General features: G+C 39.4%; 1 protein-coding gene across 1 annotated transcript in view; it reads left to right on the forward strand.

Annotated features, from left to right (window-relative positions):
* The window catches only part of Dock11 (dedicator of cytokinesis 11), a 138,366-nt gene that overhangs the window by 115,957 nt on the left and 7,362 nt on the right, over window positions 1-15,047 (forward strand). Inside the window, exons 47-51 of the mRNA XM_059251530.1 lie at window positions 5,209-5,331; window positions 6,460-6,573; window positions 7,928-8,074; window positions 14,000-14,210; window positions 14,563-14,753. Coding sequence (XP_059107513.1) covers window positions 5,209-5,331; window positions 6,460-6,573; window positions 7,928-8,074; window positions 14,000-14,210; window positions 14,563-14,753 — 786 coding nt within the window. The remainder of the gene's footprint in view (window positions 1-5,208; window positions 5,332-6,459; window positions 6,574-7,927; window positions 8,075-13,999; window positions 14,211-14,562; window positions 14,754-15,047) is intronic.

Raw genomic sequence — 15,047 nt, forward strand, 5'->3', positions numbered from 1 at the left:
AATAGGAGTGGAGGCTCTAGAGAGGCACAAGCTTGACTTCTCTGTTTTCAGTGAATTATGTGCTGTCTTCAGTAATAAGACCTTACCATCAGTTTGTGAACAGCAAATGATAGCCTTGGCAATAGCCTGGGTTGTTTGGTGGTTCCCATGGGGCCTCTTTGGCCAACAACTTGAGTAGATGTAACCCATTCCTAGCAGTGGAGGTTTCATTTGGTGGCAAGAGATGTCTAGCTGGGGCTTTGTCCCCGCCATTATTCGATGATTCCATATAGATTGCATTTATTTATGTATATAATTTAGGAAGCTTCTACTGTATTAGGATTCAATATAACCCTCAAATAGCCCTTAGTTTTAGCTGTCCCTCACCATATTCCCCCCTTAACCTACCCTTTCCTCCCCCTCCTGTTTGATCCTCCTGTTCCAGTAAACTCCCCCCCATCCATCCATAAATTCATAACTATTCTCTTTCCCCTTTGTAAGGTGATCCAATCCTACCCCGAGTCCCTTACTCTATACCTAATCTCTGTGGTTATATGGATTGTAGACTGCTTATCACAGACTTAACAGCTAATACAACATACAAGTGAACAGATGCCATATTTGTCTTTTGGGGACTGGATTACTGATGAGTGCTGTTTTAAAAGAAACTAGAATTTGAGGTGAAAGGTTATCAAAATGGAAATAATCAGACTGCATGAAATGCAGAATTGAATATAAAGGGACATCAGGTTGGAAATAAACATCTGCAAGCTATAGCCTTGTCAGAGCCAAAGCAAGGTGAGTATAAAAGCAAGTAAAGACCAGAACAACACAGACAGAACATGGACAAGAGTTCACAAAGGCTGGAAATATGAGCAAAAGAAAGAAACACACAGAAGCAGAGATTGAAGTAGAGTACTATCCCATAAAATTATATTTTATAGCAGTTGCCATGAGCCAGGCATGGTAGCAAATACTGTAATCCCAATTCTTAGAAGGCAGAGGCAGAAAGGATCTCAAATTCTAGGCTAACCTGAGCAGCATAAGGAGATTCTGCCCCCAAAGAAATTGGCTTGTCAGCTTTTCTGTAATCATCTGTGTATTCTCTGTGATTTAGGGCATATGCAATCATGCCACAGAAACACGATTTTACTTTTGTCAGTCTGTATGCCTTTTTTCTTTTGATTGCCTTATTTCACCAGCTCAGACCTCTAGGGTGGTACTGAACAGAAATGGTGAGTGTACATCCTTGCATTGTCCCCAGGTTTACAATAATACTGTTTGGCCTTAAGTGTGTAGTAGATGTTCTTTGAGATCAAGGAAGGTCCCTTGTATTCATTTTCACCCAGAATTCTTTTTTACTATTATGAACAGATACTGATTTTTTAAGAAAATATTGATATAATTTTAAAGATTTATTTTTAATATTTTTGAGATTATAATCTATTTATATCACTTCCCCTGCTGTTGTTTGTTTTTACTCTTTTTTGGGGAGCCTGCCGCCCAGCTCCCAAATAAATCACACATAGACGAATTCTCAATTATAAATGCCTGGCCTTAGCTTGGCTTATTTCTTACCAGCTTTCCTCAACTTAAATTATCCTATTTACCTTTTGCCCCTGTACTTTTCCCATTCTCTTACTTCTGTAAATCTTACTCTTACTCTGTGGCTTGCTGTGTAGCTGGGTGACTGGCCCCTGGAGTCTTCCTCCTTCTCTGGTTCCTAGATCTCCTTCTCCTAGATTTCTCCTTCTATATATTCTCTCTGCCTGACAGCTCCTCCTATCCTTTCTCCTGCCTAGCTATTGGCCGTTCAGTTCTTTATTAGACCAATCAGATGTTTTACACAAGCAAAGTATCACAGCTTCACAGAATTAAAAAATGCAACATAAACAAAAGTAACACACCTTAAAATAATATTCTACAACATTCCCCCTTTTCTTTCCTCCCTTCAAACTTTCCTGTGTATCCCCCCACTTTTTCAAATTCATGGCCTCATTTTCTTTCACTGTTGTTGTGTGTGTGTGTGTGTGTGTGTGTGTGTGTGTGTGTATTTCTAAATGCATATATACAATCTGTTCAAGTTGTATGTTACTTGTATGTATCTGATTAAACACCTTTTTCTGCACTTACTTCTTTTACTAGGCTTATGTAGTGGTATATTTCTTGAGCTTTTTAAAAAAATAATTACTAAACAACTTTCAATTCCTGAAATAAACACCATTAGTTTTTAACTGACTTTTTGGTATTTTGAGACAGGATCTCACTATGTATCCCTGGCTGGCCTGAAACTTGCCATGTAGACCAGGCTGGCCTGGAACTCACAGAGATCAATCTGTTTCTGCCTCCTGAGAGCTAGTATTAGAGATATGTGCCTCCATGCCCAGTCTACTGAAATTCTTAATATAGCCAGTGAATGTTAATATGCTGATTCTTTATTCAAGTATTCACATTGATTATGAGTTACAAAAGAAGGCAGTCTAGATAAATAAGGTTGTTCCCACCCTTAAAGAATCACAGCTTATTTGGAATGTCAGCTACCTAGACAGTGTGCAAATATTGTAGAACTATAAATATTTACCCCATTGATTCATAGAATGGGAAACAAAGTATTTGTACCTTGCCTTCCTTATCCAGAACAGGAAAAACATCTAGGAGGGTAGTACCTAAGCTATTCTAAAGAGGTGCTTGAAGGGCAGAGGATATTTCAGGAGAATTACTAGTAAGCTTTTCTCTGTTATTGGAGCACTTGGCTTGTTGAATGAGGAGATCATAGAAGCGTTAACCATATCATTGCAACCCTCGTGTGCCACATGAAGGAGATTGCCCCTTGTTCTGTGAGTGATGGCATGTTTTTAGGTTTTCAGTGACATGATCAGAACCCTGTGGTCTATCTGTAGAGGATGTAGTGGGAAGTGCCAAGGCTGGAGTCAGGAAGATCAGTTAGGGGAAAAGGTAGCGAAGTCTTGAGTCTTAGCAATAAACGGAGAAATGGAGGAAATGGGTCATATTTGAGAAGCACCTAGGAAGTTAAAGTGACAGGGCTTGGGAATAAGCTCAGAGGATGAGTGAAGGAAGAGATTGTATTAGTTTCCTAGATTGTTAGAATGGTTGGAAATTGATTTGTCTAAAACTATTTAGCACCCAGTTGCTATAACATAACACCATAGACTAGGTAGCTTATTAACAGCAGGAATGAATTTCTCAGAGAACTAGAGGATGGGAAGTCCAAAATCAAAGCACTAGTGGGTAATGTATCCAGGGAGGACAGATTTCCCGGTTCGTAGATGGCCCCTGTTTGCTGTGCCCTTACATGGTAGAAGGGATGCGCTAGGTCTCTGGGATTTCTTTTGAAAGGGTGCTTGAAATCTTATTCATCGTTGCTCTGCCTTATGACATCATCACCCCAAACTGCCTCACCTTCTGGTAGCATCATCTGGAAGGTTAGAATTTTCCCATGCGAATCTGAGGGGAGCAAATATGAAGAGCATAGTGCTAGGGCTGCCTTATCAAAGTAGCTCAAAGTAGGTGGCTTCAAACACAAAAATGTATTACCTCACCGTTCTGGAGTCTCGAAATCTGAAACCTAGGTATCATCAGGGAGAGGCCTTTCTTGCCTTCTGCTTACAGCTGTTGGTCTTTGGCATTCCTTACAGCTGCATGGATTCTGTCTCTGTCTCTGTAGTCACATTGTATTTTCCCTGGACACCTGCAGTTTATTTTAAGGATGCCAGCCATACTGTCTTGAGGGCTCACCTTGTATCAGTATATTTATCTTAATCGATTGTATCTATAACAACCTTTTCTCAAATCAGGTCACATTCTGAGGCAGGTAAGAACTTCAGCTTACCATTTAGGGGAATACAATTCAACGCATACCAGGATAAAGTCAAAACTGCACCTAATTTCCACCTAAGTAATTATAGATTATTGCCACCTGCTAAATAGGAATGGGAACTAGAGGATGAGTTCGATTGTCTAAGCGACAAGCAGGCCATTTTGGCAATCAGTTCCCTAGATCTGAAGGAAAACAAGTTACTAGAACTTGTAGTCAACAGCACAGCAATTGGCCTCATCTTTTTATTGTTGAGAACATGAGATGATGCTTCACAAAACTGTCTCAAGCAGCTGTTACAATTCTAGAAGGTGCGAGAGCTCTATCATAGGATATTATCCTATCCCTAATGTTCAAATCATAGGAAGAGTTCTTTCCCTGGATTGTATCAGTTTAAAGAAGACCTAAATCACTAATGCAATAGCTTGAAAAACTGTCTAATTCTCTTTAGACTAATATTCTATGCAAATATTGTTTCAATATGAAAGAATAGCAATGGACATGTACAAGCTTAGTGAAATTTGCCTTGTTAGGTATTTATACATTCTCTATTAATTACTTTTATTAAAACATGATATATATGTATATATATAAATAGGATTCATTATGATATTTCTATGTGTGCATACATCATTCATTGATATCCAGCCACACCCTCTTCCACCCTCACCACTCGCCCTGTCTCACCCTGGCATGATTTCCATCCCCTAGTAAATCATTCTTCGACTTTCAGGTCAACTTAGTCCATAATTTGGAACAACCAAAAGATTTAATTCACCATGATATTATCTGCAAGTAAAGTCTCCATTTTCACATAAACAAAACAAATATAATTTACTGTTGACATTGGTTTCATATTTCAGAAATATTTCTAATTTTCCAGTACTTGTAACATTTGATTTAGAAAATACTGCCATGTAGCAGTCTATGCTGGCACATATCTGTAATCTAAGCATTCAATGAGGTTGAGGTGGAAAGCTCACCGGTTGGAGGACAGACAGCCTGGGCTTCATGCCTAGGTCCTGTTTCAAAAGAAAGAAGTAGAGAGGGGGAAGATGTGCTCATACAAATATAACTCTGTGCAGCCGGGCAGTGGTGGTGCATGCCTTTAATCCCTGCACTCGGGAGGCAGAGCCAGGTGGATCTCTATGAGTTCGAGGCCAACAGAGTGAGTTCCAGGACAGGCGCAAAGCTACACAGAGAAACCCTGTCTCAATATATACATGTGTGTGTGTGTGTGTGTGTGTGTGTGTGTGTGTGTGTGTGTGTGTGTGTGTATACCTCTGTGCATTTGCTTGAACGTAGCCCATTTTGTTTGTTCCAAGTTAAAATGGTTTGAAATTGATTTATCTAAAGCTAGTTTAATATCCAATTGAATATTTCTCTTAATGCAGGAGGTTTTGCTGGAGTTACTAGAACAGTGTGTGGACGGCTTGTGGAAGGCAGAGCGTTATGAAGTCATTTCTGAGATATCCAAGTTGATTATTCCAATTTATGAGAAACGTCGTGAGTTTGAGGTAGGCCATGGACACATTGGCATTATTACCTTCCGTACATAATGTTGTTCCTGTTTTTTCACTCTGGTGTCTTCTGAAGAAAATAGGTGGTTCATTGTATTGTGACATTGGAATTTTATCATAGAATAAATATCCTTTTTGTTTGTGGTGCCAGGGATAAGCCCCAGGACACTGGGCATGCTAGGCTCATGCTCTATCTCCAAGATATTCCATAGTCGAAATGTTAAGTTTATTCCCTGAATTGTAAAAACTACCAAACCTCCAGGGGATCGATGCCCTTTTTTGATCTTTGTGGTATACAGGCATACATGCAGGCAAAACACACACATGGAAATTAAATAAAAAGAATTTAATAATCTATACATAACTAGGTAGAACTCCCATATTCACATACTATAAAATGTTTTACACTTCTGGGGATTGAACCCAGGCCATCATACATGCTAGGTAATTTCTCTACCACTCAGCTGCAGCCTGATCCCCTTTATTGCAACTTTTGAGATGATGCCTTGCTAATAGCCCAGGATAGCCAGGTAATGAAGTGAGTACCATGCTGTGGGATGGTCTGTATGTGAAATGTGTTGCTCTGATTGGTCAATAAATAAAGCACTGATTGGCCAGTAGCCAGGCAGGAAGTATAGGTGGGACTAACAGAGAGGAGAATTGAGAGAACAGGAAGGTGGAGGGAGACACTGCCCGCTGCCGCTGCCATGACAAGCAGCATGTGAAGATGCCAGTAAGCCATGAGCCACATGGCAAGGTATAGATTTATAGAAATGGATTAATTTAAGATATAAGAACAGTTAGCAAGAAGCCTGCCATGGCCATACAGTTTGTAAGCAATATAAGTCTCTGTGTTTACTTGGTCGGGTCTGAGTGGCTGTGGGACTGGCGGGTGACAGAGATTTGTCCTGACTGTGGGCAAGGCAGGAAAACTCTAGCTACAGTACCAGCCTATCCTGGCCTATATAGCAAGACTCCATCTCAAAAATAAAATAAAATAAGCAAGCAAAAGAAATCTACTTTAAAATAAAAACCTAAACATTGGTGGTTTTTTTACTCTTGCACGTTGATCTTGATGACACTTAATGACTGACAAAACCACAAATACATATTCTCATTTTTCAGAAACTGACTCAAGTCTATAGAACTCTTCATGGCGCTTACACAAAAATTTTGGAGGTTATGCACACCAAAAAACGACTTTTAGGTACTTTCTTCAGAGTTGCCTTTTACGGCCAGGTAAGTGTGCTTTAGTAAAGTTGGTTCATCAAGCTGTTTGGCTTTTTAAATATTCTCCTTTGACTTATTAGATGGCCTTTGGACAGTTGTTGCTTCTGGGATTCTGTCTTGCTTTTTGCACAGCAGAAAGCTCCTTTTGTAATGTTCTCATTCACTTTGTTTCTCCTGTCTAATTAGGTCAGGGATGCAAGGTGTGGATTTCTAACTCAGTTTAGTTTTCTGTTAAGCTTCTGAAATATACATTAAGTATCTAGTCGTTAAAGCTTTGTAACACAAGACAGACTAAAGACACATGGAAGGGGGCTGGAGAGATGGCTCAATGGTTTAGAACACTGGCTGCTCTTCCAGGGGACCTGGGTTCAATTCCCAGCACCCATATGGCAGCTCACCACTGTCTGTAATTGCAACTCCAGGAGATCTGACACCTTCACACAGATACACATGCAGGCAAAAACACCAATGCACATAAAATAAAAGAATAAAATAAATAATTAAAAAATTTAAAAAGTACAAACAATCTGTTAAAAAAGAACACATGGAAGAAAGACATTAATATGGAAACCTAATGAAAATAAAAAACATATCCATGTTAGTTTCCTCTTCCTACCAATAATATGTTCATATATTTATGAATTTGAATACACACAGAAGGAAGAAAATCTAACATGGGACTACTTAATAAAAATAAAAAATATTTCCAGATTACACCTCCCTCTTTCAGACAATATGTTTGTGTACTTGTGCATTTGACAATTTTCACTTATTCGAAGTTAGAAGGTTGAATATATGCATGTGGCTTATATTATTAATATACTAAAATTAAAGTATTAATATTGTCTTAGAATTTCTATTGCTGTAATAAAACACCATGACGAAAAGTAACTTGTGGAGGAGAGGGTTTATTTCAGTTGCAACTATGACCATACTCCATTACTGAGGGAAGTCAGAGCAGGAACTCAAGGCAGGAACCTGGAGGCAGGAACTGATGCAGAGGCCGTGGAGGAATGCTGCTTACTAGCTTGCTCCCCATACCTTGCTCAGCCTGCTTTCTTGTAGACCCCAGGACCACCTGCCCAGGGTTAGTACACCTTCACAGTGAGTTGGGCCCTCACACATCAAGCATTAGTTAAGAAAATGCCCCACAGGGCTATCTGATAAGGCATTTTCTCTATTGAGGTTCCAACTTCCCGAATTATTCTAGCTATGTCAAGGTGACATAGAACAGCCAGCATAAATATGTTAAAGCTAATATTAATAAGTATTATTTTAAGTGTATTCAAATATATTGTCACTAGTTATGCAGATTTTCCTGGAATACTTTTTTTCACATACTATTTGTCTACTTTTATAATAGTCTTTTTTTGAAGAAGAAGATGGAAAAGAGTACATCTATAAAGAACCCAAGCTCACAGGCCTTTCAGAGATTTCCTTGAGACTTGTGAAACTGTATGGTGAAAAATTTGGTACTGAAAATGTCAAAATAATTCAGGATTCAGACAAGGTAACTTGTGTCATATATTTGGAAATCACTGTTCATTTGTTCCAGGCTCTGTACATTGCTCCTGATATGTGGGATAGAAGCATAGAAGTAGAGCCTGTTAGATAGTGACAGAAAGAGTGGAGCCTTTGAAGTCAAGGGGGCCAACACTCAAGTCTTCATTCTCTGCTAACTGTGTGACTATAGGAAAATCACTTACCCCATCTGTGCTTGACTTTTCTCAATGGTAGCATGAAGACAATAGTATCTTCTTCATTAAATGAGTTACTGTGTAGAAAGTGACTATATAATTACATTAAGAGCATTCATTAATAATAATAGAAGAGGCTGGGCAGTGGTGGCGCACGCCTTTAATCTCAGCACTTAGGAGGCAGAGGCAGGCGTATCTCTGTGAGTTCAAGGCCAGCCTGGTCTACAGAGTGAGTTCCAGGACAGGTTCCAAAGCTACACAGAGAAACCTTATCTTGTAAAAAAAAATAATAATAATAATAGAAGAGACGATGATTAATACAGTTTAGCTGTTGAACATTCAGTTCTACAGCATGATTCTTTTTTCTTTTATTCTTCTCTCATACATTACATCCCAACCACAGTTTCCCTTCCCTTCACCCTTCCCAGTCCTCTCCCCACCTCCTCTCTCCCCCAGATCCACTCCTCCCCGTTTCCCTTCAAACAAAAGAGCAGTCCTCCCAGAGATACCAACCAAACACAACATAGCATGCTACAGTAAGACTATACACAAACCTTCATATTAAGTACAGCATGATTCTTAGTTGACTATTGTATGAGTAAAATCATCCAGAGGTACAGAGGGCTGTTTTATTATGCTAAAAATAACCCTAATTCAACAAGAGTGACCATACTTACATTTTATTATTGTTACTATTTTACATGTGTACATATGTGATTATATGCACATGTGAACACATGCATGTGGAAGGGAGAAGTCAGTGTCTTCTTCAGTCATTATCTACCTGAACCTGGAGCTCTCCAAATTAGCTAGCCTAGCTGGCCAACAAACCTAGGGATTCTGCTGTCTCTATATCTCTGGGACAAGGATTACAGGTGTGCACTGCCACACCCAGCTTTTTTTTTATATGGTTCTAGGGCTCCAACTCAGGTCCTCATGCCTGTACTGTCAAAGGTTTTACTGCAGCTCCCAACCCCCCAATGTTTTGTTTTGGTTTTGGGCTGGTCTCGAGCTTACAACAGTGCTCCCCTTTCAACGTCCCTAGTGCTGTGCATTTCCAGTGAAGTCAGTTTCCAGAGAGACATTTTTGGTCTTGCCCCAAATATCATCCATCCCATTAGGCCCTACCATAACAAGGTGTGAAGAATTCTAGCAAGAGAGGCTGTGTAGTAAGGAATGCACTACTCCTTCTAGACAGCCTTTGGGAAATCGGTCGGAATGCCTTTGACCTAACAGTTGCCAGGATGAGAGTTCATTACTGAGGTAGAAAGGAAAGTACTTCCACTGTACAGAGTTTGTGGCTACATTTCTCAGTAACTTTCAACAAAGCACCTGAAATCAAGTAGACATCACTGACAGAGAAAAATCTCATCTTTTCACTTCCTAGACATGCCTGTATCTCTTGGGAATGGTGTTATCTTGAACTTAGGTTTAAGACCTTTAAAAGTAGATGTGACAAAAGGTTCCAAATGAATATTTGGCAATACCTCTCTACTTCTCTATAGTTTCATTAGTTTTGTGTTTTTCATGAAATTGATAGTAGAAAATTCCCTGTCCTTGTAGCCGCAGAGTCTCAGTTCATGCCCACGTTAACTGCTGTAGAAGTAACGGGTGAGCCAGACTCTCTGGACCACATGCATCTTTCTCTTTCATTCTGCCTCCAAAAACCAGCCCAATATTGCTGCTGATAAACCACCATCAGGACTCCTGACGTCATTCTGTACTTCTGTACAAGAAGCCATTCCTGTTTGTATAAAAATGTAGCCACCCCACCCCCTCCCCGGTAGCTGTGGATTCTACAGCCACAGAGTCAACCAACCGTGCATCTGAAATGTTCAGAAAACACTGCATCTGTACTTCACAAGTGCAGACTTTTGTTTTCTGTCGTTTCGTTTTGCTTTATCATGAGACAAGCTCTTACTTTGTAGCTCAGGCTGGTCTGGAATTCCCTACGTAACCCAGTGTTGTATGTCACTATTCCCAGGGAGACATGAACAAACACCTACTCATCCCAGATAGAAAACCAATGATTGGCCCAAGTAAGGATGTCACCCAAGCTCAGTTTGTTAAACCAGCGAGTTTTATCAGGGTTATTTATAGGAATATAGGTGAGATGTTAGTTACTAGACTAGAAATGACTCGAAGACAGATGTATCACCAAAAGGCCACTCTAAATGACAGCTCACAAAGGAGGCAGCTCCACAGACTAGAAAGTGTCTCTTTCAGGCAGCTCATGTGGGCTGAGCCACTCCCAGCAGCTGATTGTCTGTGAATGTCTCTCAGCAGCCCTTACATATGCTTGGCAAAGGAGAGACCTAGTGAATATGGTCAGTTTCAGGGACCCCATGAGGCTTTTGAGTTCTTTACTTCCTTAACTAAGCTTTCCTGCAAGATGGAATATTTTATGTCCAAGAACATTGTGTCTCTTGATGAATGGAAGGTTTCACCTCCTTTAGAATAGCCTGTATCTTAGGGATCAAGGTGGAGGACTTTACCCTTTAGGAAGTTGTTACACAACACTCATGCTGGCCAAGCACTTTTTTTTTTTAACAGGATCTGACCTAGGCAGGCCTAAACTGCAGGACCTGCCTCTACCTTTTGAGTGCCAAAACTATAAGTATACATTACTATTTCCTCTAAATGGTTGCCTTCTGGCTGTTCCTAACTAACATAACATAACAAGGAATGGCCTAGCATTATGTTGTTTTTGCTGTCACAAGTCATCCTGAGATGGTTTAAAAGCTGCAGAAGGGTAATTCATAGGATCTAGGCAACTAGTTTGCCACTTGATATAAGGAATTCGATTTTTAACGTTCAAAAGTAAAATTAAAAGCATTTGTGTGTGTGTGTGTGTGTGTGTGTGTGTGTGTGTGTGTGTGTGTGTGTGTGTTTGGGGAGGTAGGGGAAGAGGAACAGATTATGAGCCTGAGCTACCATGTCAAGCAAAACCAAACCAAAAACAAGTCACTGTGCTTGCCAAAGAACAAAATCTGCTTGAAGGCACAGGCGATTTGAATAGAAGTTTCTTAAATGTATGTGTGTCCTTTGGCCCAAAAGTGTCATTTAAATGTATTATATGTACATTTATTTTGTAATGCTATTTGTCTAAAGAAGTTTCGTGCTATAAAAGCCTGGGAAGAGCCTGATACTCATATAGCTACCTGCATGAGAATACTACTAATAATGTATAGTAGTGTGATATATAATGTATAGTTGCCTAGGAATGAAAAGAGTGATTTATTTTTATTGCGGTTTTTCCCTTGGGGGAGGGTGGGGGGGGGCGGCTTGAGACCAAGGCTAGGAACTCCCTGTGTAGACCAGGTCGGCTTCGAGCACTTTCAGTTTCACAAGTGCTAGTAGTGTAGGTGTTAATAGCCACCATGTCTGGCAGCATGAAGGATTTATCATATCAGTAGGACGGACGATAGCAAAGTATGTCATTAGAGAATAAAAAGCAAGATGCGCCGGGCGGTGGTGGCACACGCCTTTAATCCCAGCACTTGGGAGGCAGAGGCAGGCGGATCTCTGTGAGTTCAAGGCCAACCTGGGCTACCAAGTGAGTTCCAGGAAAGGCACAAAGCTACACAGAGAAACCCTGTCTCAAAAAAACCAAAAAAAAAAAGAGAAGAAAAAAGCAAGATGCAGGACAGTAGGGATAGTAAGTACATTTGTATCAAAACGGGAAATCCACATAAACTTATCTATACAAGTTTAGGAAATATCTAGAGTCAGAGATACAAAAAAAAAGTGTTGTTCATGACTATCCCTGAGAAATGGGCCTAGAGACTTGGCTAGGAAGGATTTTTTTTTTTGCTATTCATATGTACACTGTGTAGTACTAGTACTACTTGTCCTTTTATTTCCTATTTATGTTTCATCTTAGCTAAATAATTACTTCGACTGAGGTTTTTCTAGAAAATTCCAGCTTTTAAATGTGAGAGAATTATTTCTGAGTCTTTTGGCTAAGATAAGTGTAACAGGAAAGAAAGGTTAATGTTTCCAGAGAGGGCCAAGTAAATAGAAGGGGTTTAAACAAATTAGCCAGTGTTAAGACATACCGTCCCCTGCATATGTGGAGAGTGAAAAGATGCAAAGACTGTTCGCAGGGAGAGTTTTGTTGGTTTTGTTTGTTTCTTTTTTTCTCACTAAACACAGACAAACATAACTGATAAATGGCCAAGATAGTAAGCAGGTCACCAGCACCCAGGACACAAGGCAGATTTTGTCGGGAAAACATGGAAAACAGATCCGGAGTTTTGTCTGGAGTTCAGGAGAAATGCCATTGGTTGAGAATCCACAGGTGAACGAACCTTCAGCAAGGACAGCAGCAGCAATATTTGGCATGGAGTTTAGATGCCTCATGAAATGGCCAGCAACTATACTAGACTTTTGTGTTTTGTTGTTGTTGTTACTGGCAATTGAACCAAGAACCTTATACATGCTAGGCAAACGTTCTCGCAGCTGAATTACATCCCCAACCCTACAACTAAACTTCTCTGTCTTCCATATAGAATCCCTGTGTTTTCTTGTGATCCCTTTCCTCTGCTGGCTAGGATTAAACTGATGTAGGCAAGAATACTACTCTTGAAGGCTGAAGAGGTGTCTCAGTGGTTAAGTGCCCCTGCTTCTCATGTAGAGGACCCAGCTTGGTTCCCAGCACCCACCTGATGACTCACAACCATCTTTAACTCCAGTTCCAGTGATTTTGATGCTTGCTTCTGGCCTTGGCGAGCACTGCATGCACACGGTGCACATACATACATGTAGGCAAACTCTTATACACATAAAATAAAAATGTAAAAATAATAAAATCTTTTTAAAAATATCTACTCATGATATATCAAACACTGCTTGTGGCTGTCCAGATTGGTAGGCTACTTTGTGGCATAGTTGGGTAGTTTATTAAAATCCTTAAAGCTATATAAATCTTTGAACTGAACATTTTTTCTAAGAAAAATGTATCCTAAGGCAAACAATCAGAACAAAAAAACACACTTATAAATTCAAGAATGTTCACCAAAGTATGACTTTCAATAGCAAGCAAAGTGTTAGAAAATTTCCAGTGTGTCTGCTAGAAAGGGAATGATCCAGTAACTCATGTGTATTCATTCAGCCATTAAAAGTCATATCAGGCCACGTGTGGTGGTTCACACCTATAATTCTAACACTGGAGAGGCTAAAGTAGGAGGACAACTGCAAGTTTAAAGCTACTGTGAGTTACCTAATGAATCCCAGGCCAGCCTGAGATACAACATGAAATCCTGTTTCAAATAATGTAAATAAATAGTGTCAATGCTCCAATATAAACTATAGTACTTATATTATCTTTTTATTGAGGTAGATTTACATATTGCAGAACTATTTCAATAAGTATTTAAGGAATCAGGTTACAAAACTGCTTGGTGTGATCTCAGTTTTCATAATACATATGCATAGAAACAAATGGAAAGAAATGTGTGAAATGTGGATAATGCTAATTGCTGAGGGCTAAGATTACAGTGGTGTTTTCTGTTCTTCCTGTATTTCTGTAATCTCTATAGATTTTCTGTACCTCCCTTATAATCATAAACAAGTTCTCTGTAAAACACAGCTCCGATTTCCCCTAGGTAGTTTTCTAGTCAATCAGGAGCACATTGTAATGCCAATGTTTCTAGTGTGGTCTCAAAGCAGTAAGCTATACTTCTATTTTCTTTCCATTGATTTTGGTTTCTTAAAAAGACAAACAACTTTCTTTATAGGTAAATGCCAAAGAACTTGATCCAAAATTTGCTCATATACAAGTCACTTATGTGAAGCCCTATTTCGATGACAAAGAACTCACAGAAAGAAAAACAGAGTTTGAAAGAAATCATAATATCAACAGATTTGTTTTTGAGGCCCCTTATACCTTATCAGGAAAAAAGCAAGGCTGCATAGAAGAACAGTGTAAACGCCGGACCATCTTGACCAGTGAGTAGGAATCTTTGTGTTACTTTCATATCTGTCTTGGTGCTTTCTCCTATACACAAGTACCAGCTGGCCAGCAGGAACACCTAACTGAAATGTTAATCACTTGTTATTTTACAAGTTTATACAAACATGTCCTTGTAATAAACCATCGTTTCTCCATATGTCACTCCTAACTGCTTAAAGGTGTCTCATAAAGATAATTTATCTTTCATCTCGAAGCAGAAGGAACTGGTTGACACCCTAAGGAATTTTTCTAGAAAAAGTAGAAGGTATAAACAAGGTGATTGTTTATTTTTTCCTTGAATTCCACCGAATAAAAGGTTTTCTAAAGTTGGTCTTTGCCTTTTCGTAGCTTCAAACTCATTTCCATATGTGAAAAAGAGGATTCCTATAACCTGTGAACAGCAGGTGAATTTAAAACCAATTGATGTTGCTACTGATGAAATAAAAGATAAAACTGCAGAGCTGCACAAGCTTTGCTCCTCGGCTGATGTGGACATGATTCAGCTTCAGCTGAAGTTGCAGGGCTGTGTCTCTGTGCAGGTACGTTGGTTGCCCAATAAGCACAAAAATGCTTTTGCTGTTTCTCTCACTTTCGTAAGGGCACAGAGCAAGCACTAACTCCAGTTGTGTGTTATGTTCTTATTGGGTGTGAAAAAAGATCTGTATTCTTTTGAACGTAAGAAATAAATCACATTCAATTTCTATAAATTGTGTATTATGTCAGAGGACTTTAACATAAACCTCTAAGACCAGCCAAGCCCTGTATTTATATGTCAGAAATCATTAACTAATTTATTGGTGTATCAATTTTACCAGATTAATCCCTTTAGTTAA

Source organism: Peromyscus eremicus, chromosome X, assembly GCF_949786415.1.
Source record: "Peromyscus eremicus chromosome X, PerEre_H2_v1, whole genome shotgun sequence".
Classification (NCBI taxonomy): Eukaryota; Metazoa; Chordata; class Mammalia; order Rodentia; family Cricetidae; genus Peromyscus; species Peromyscus eremicus.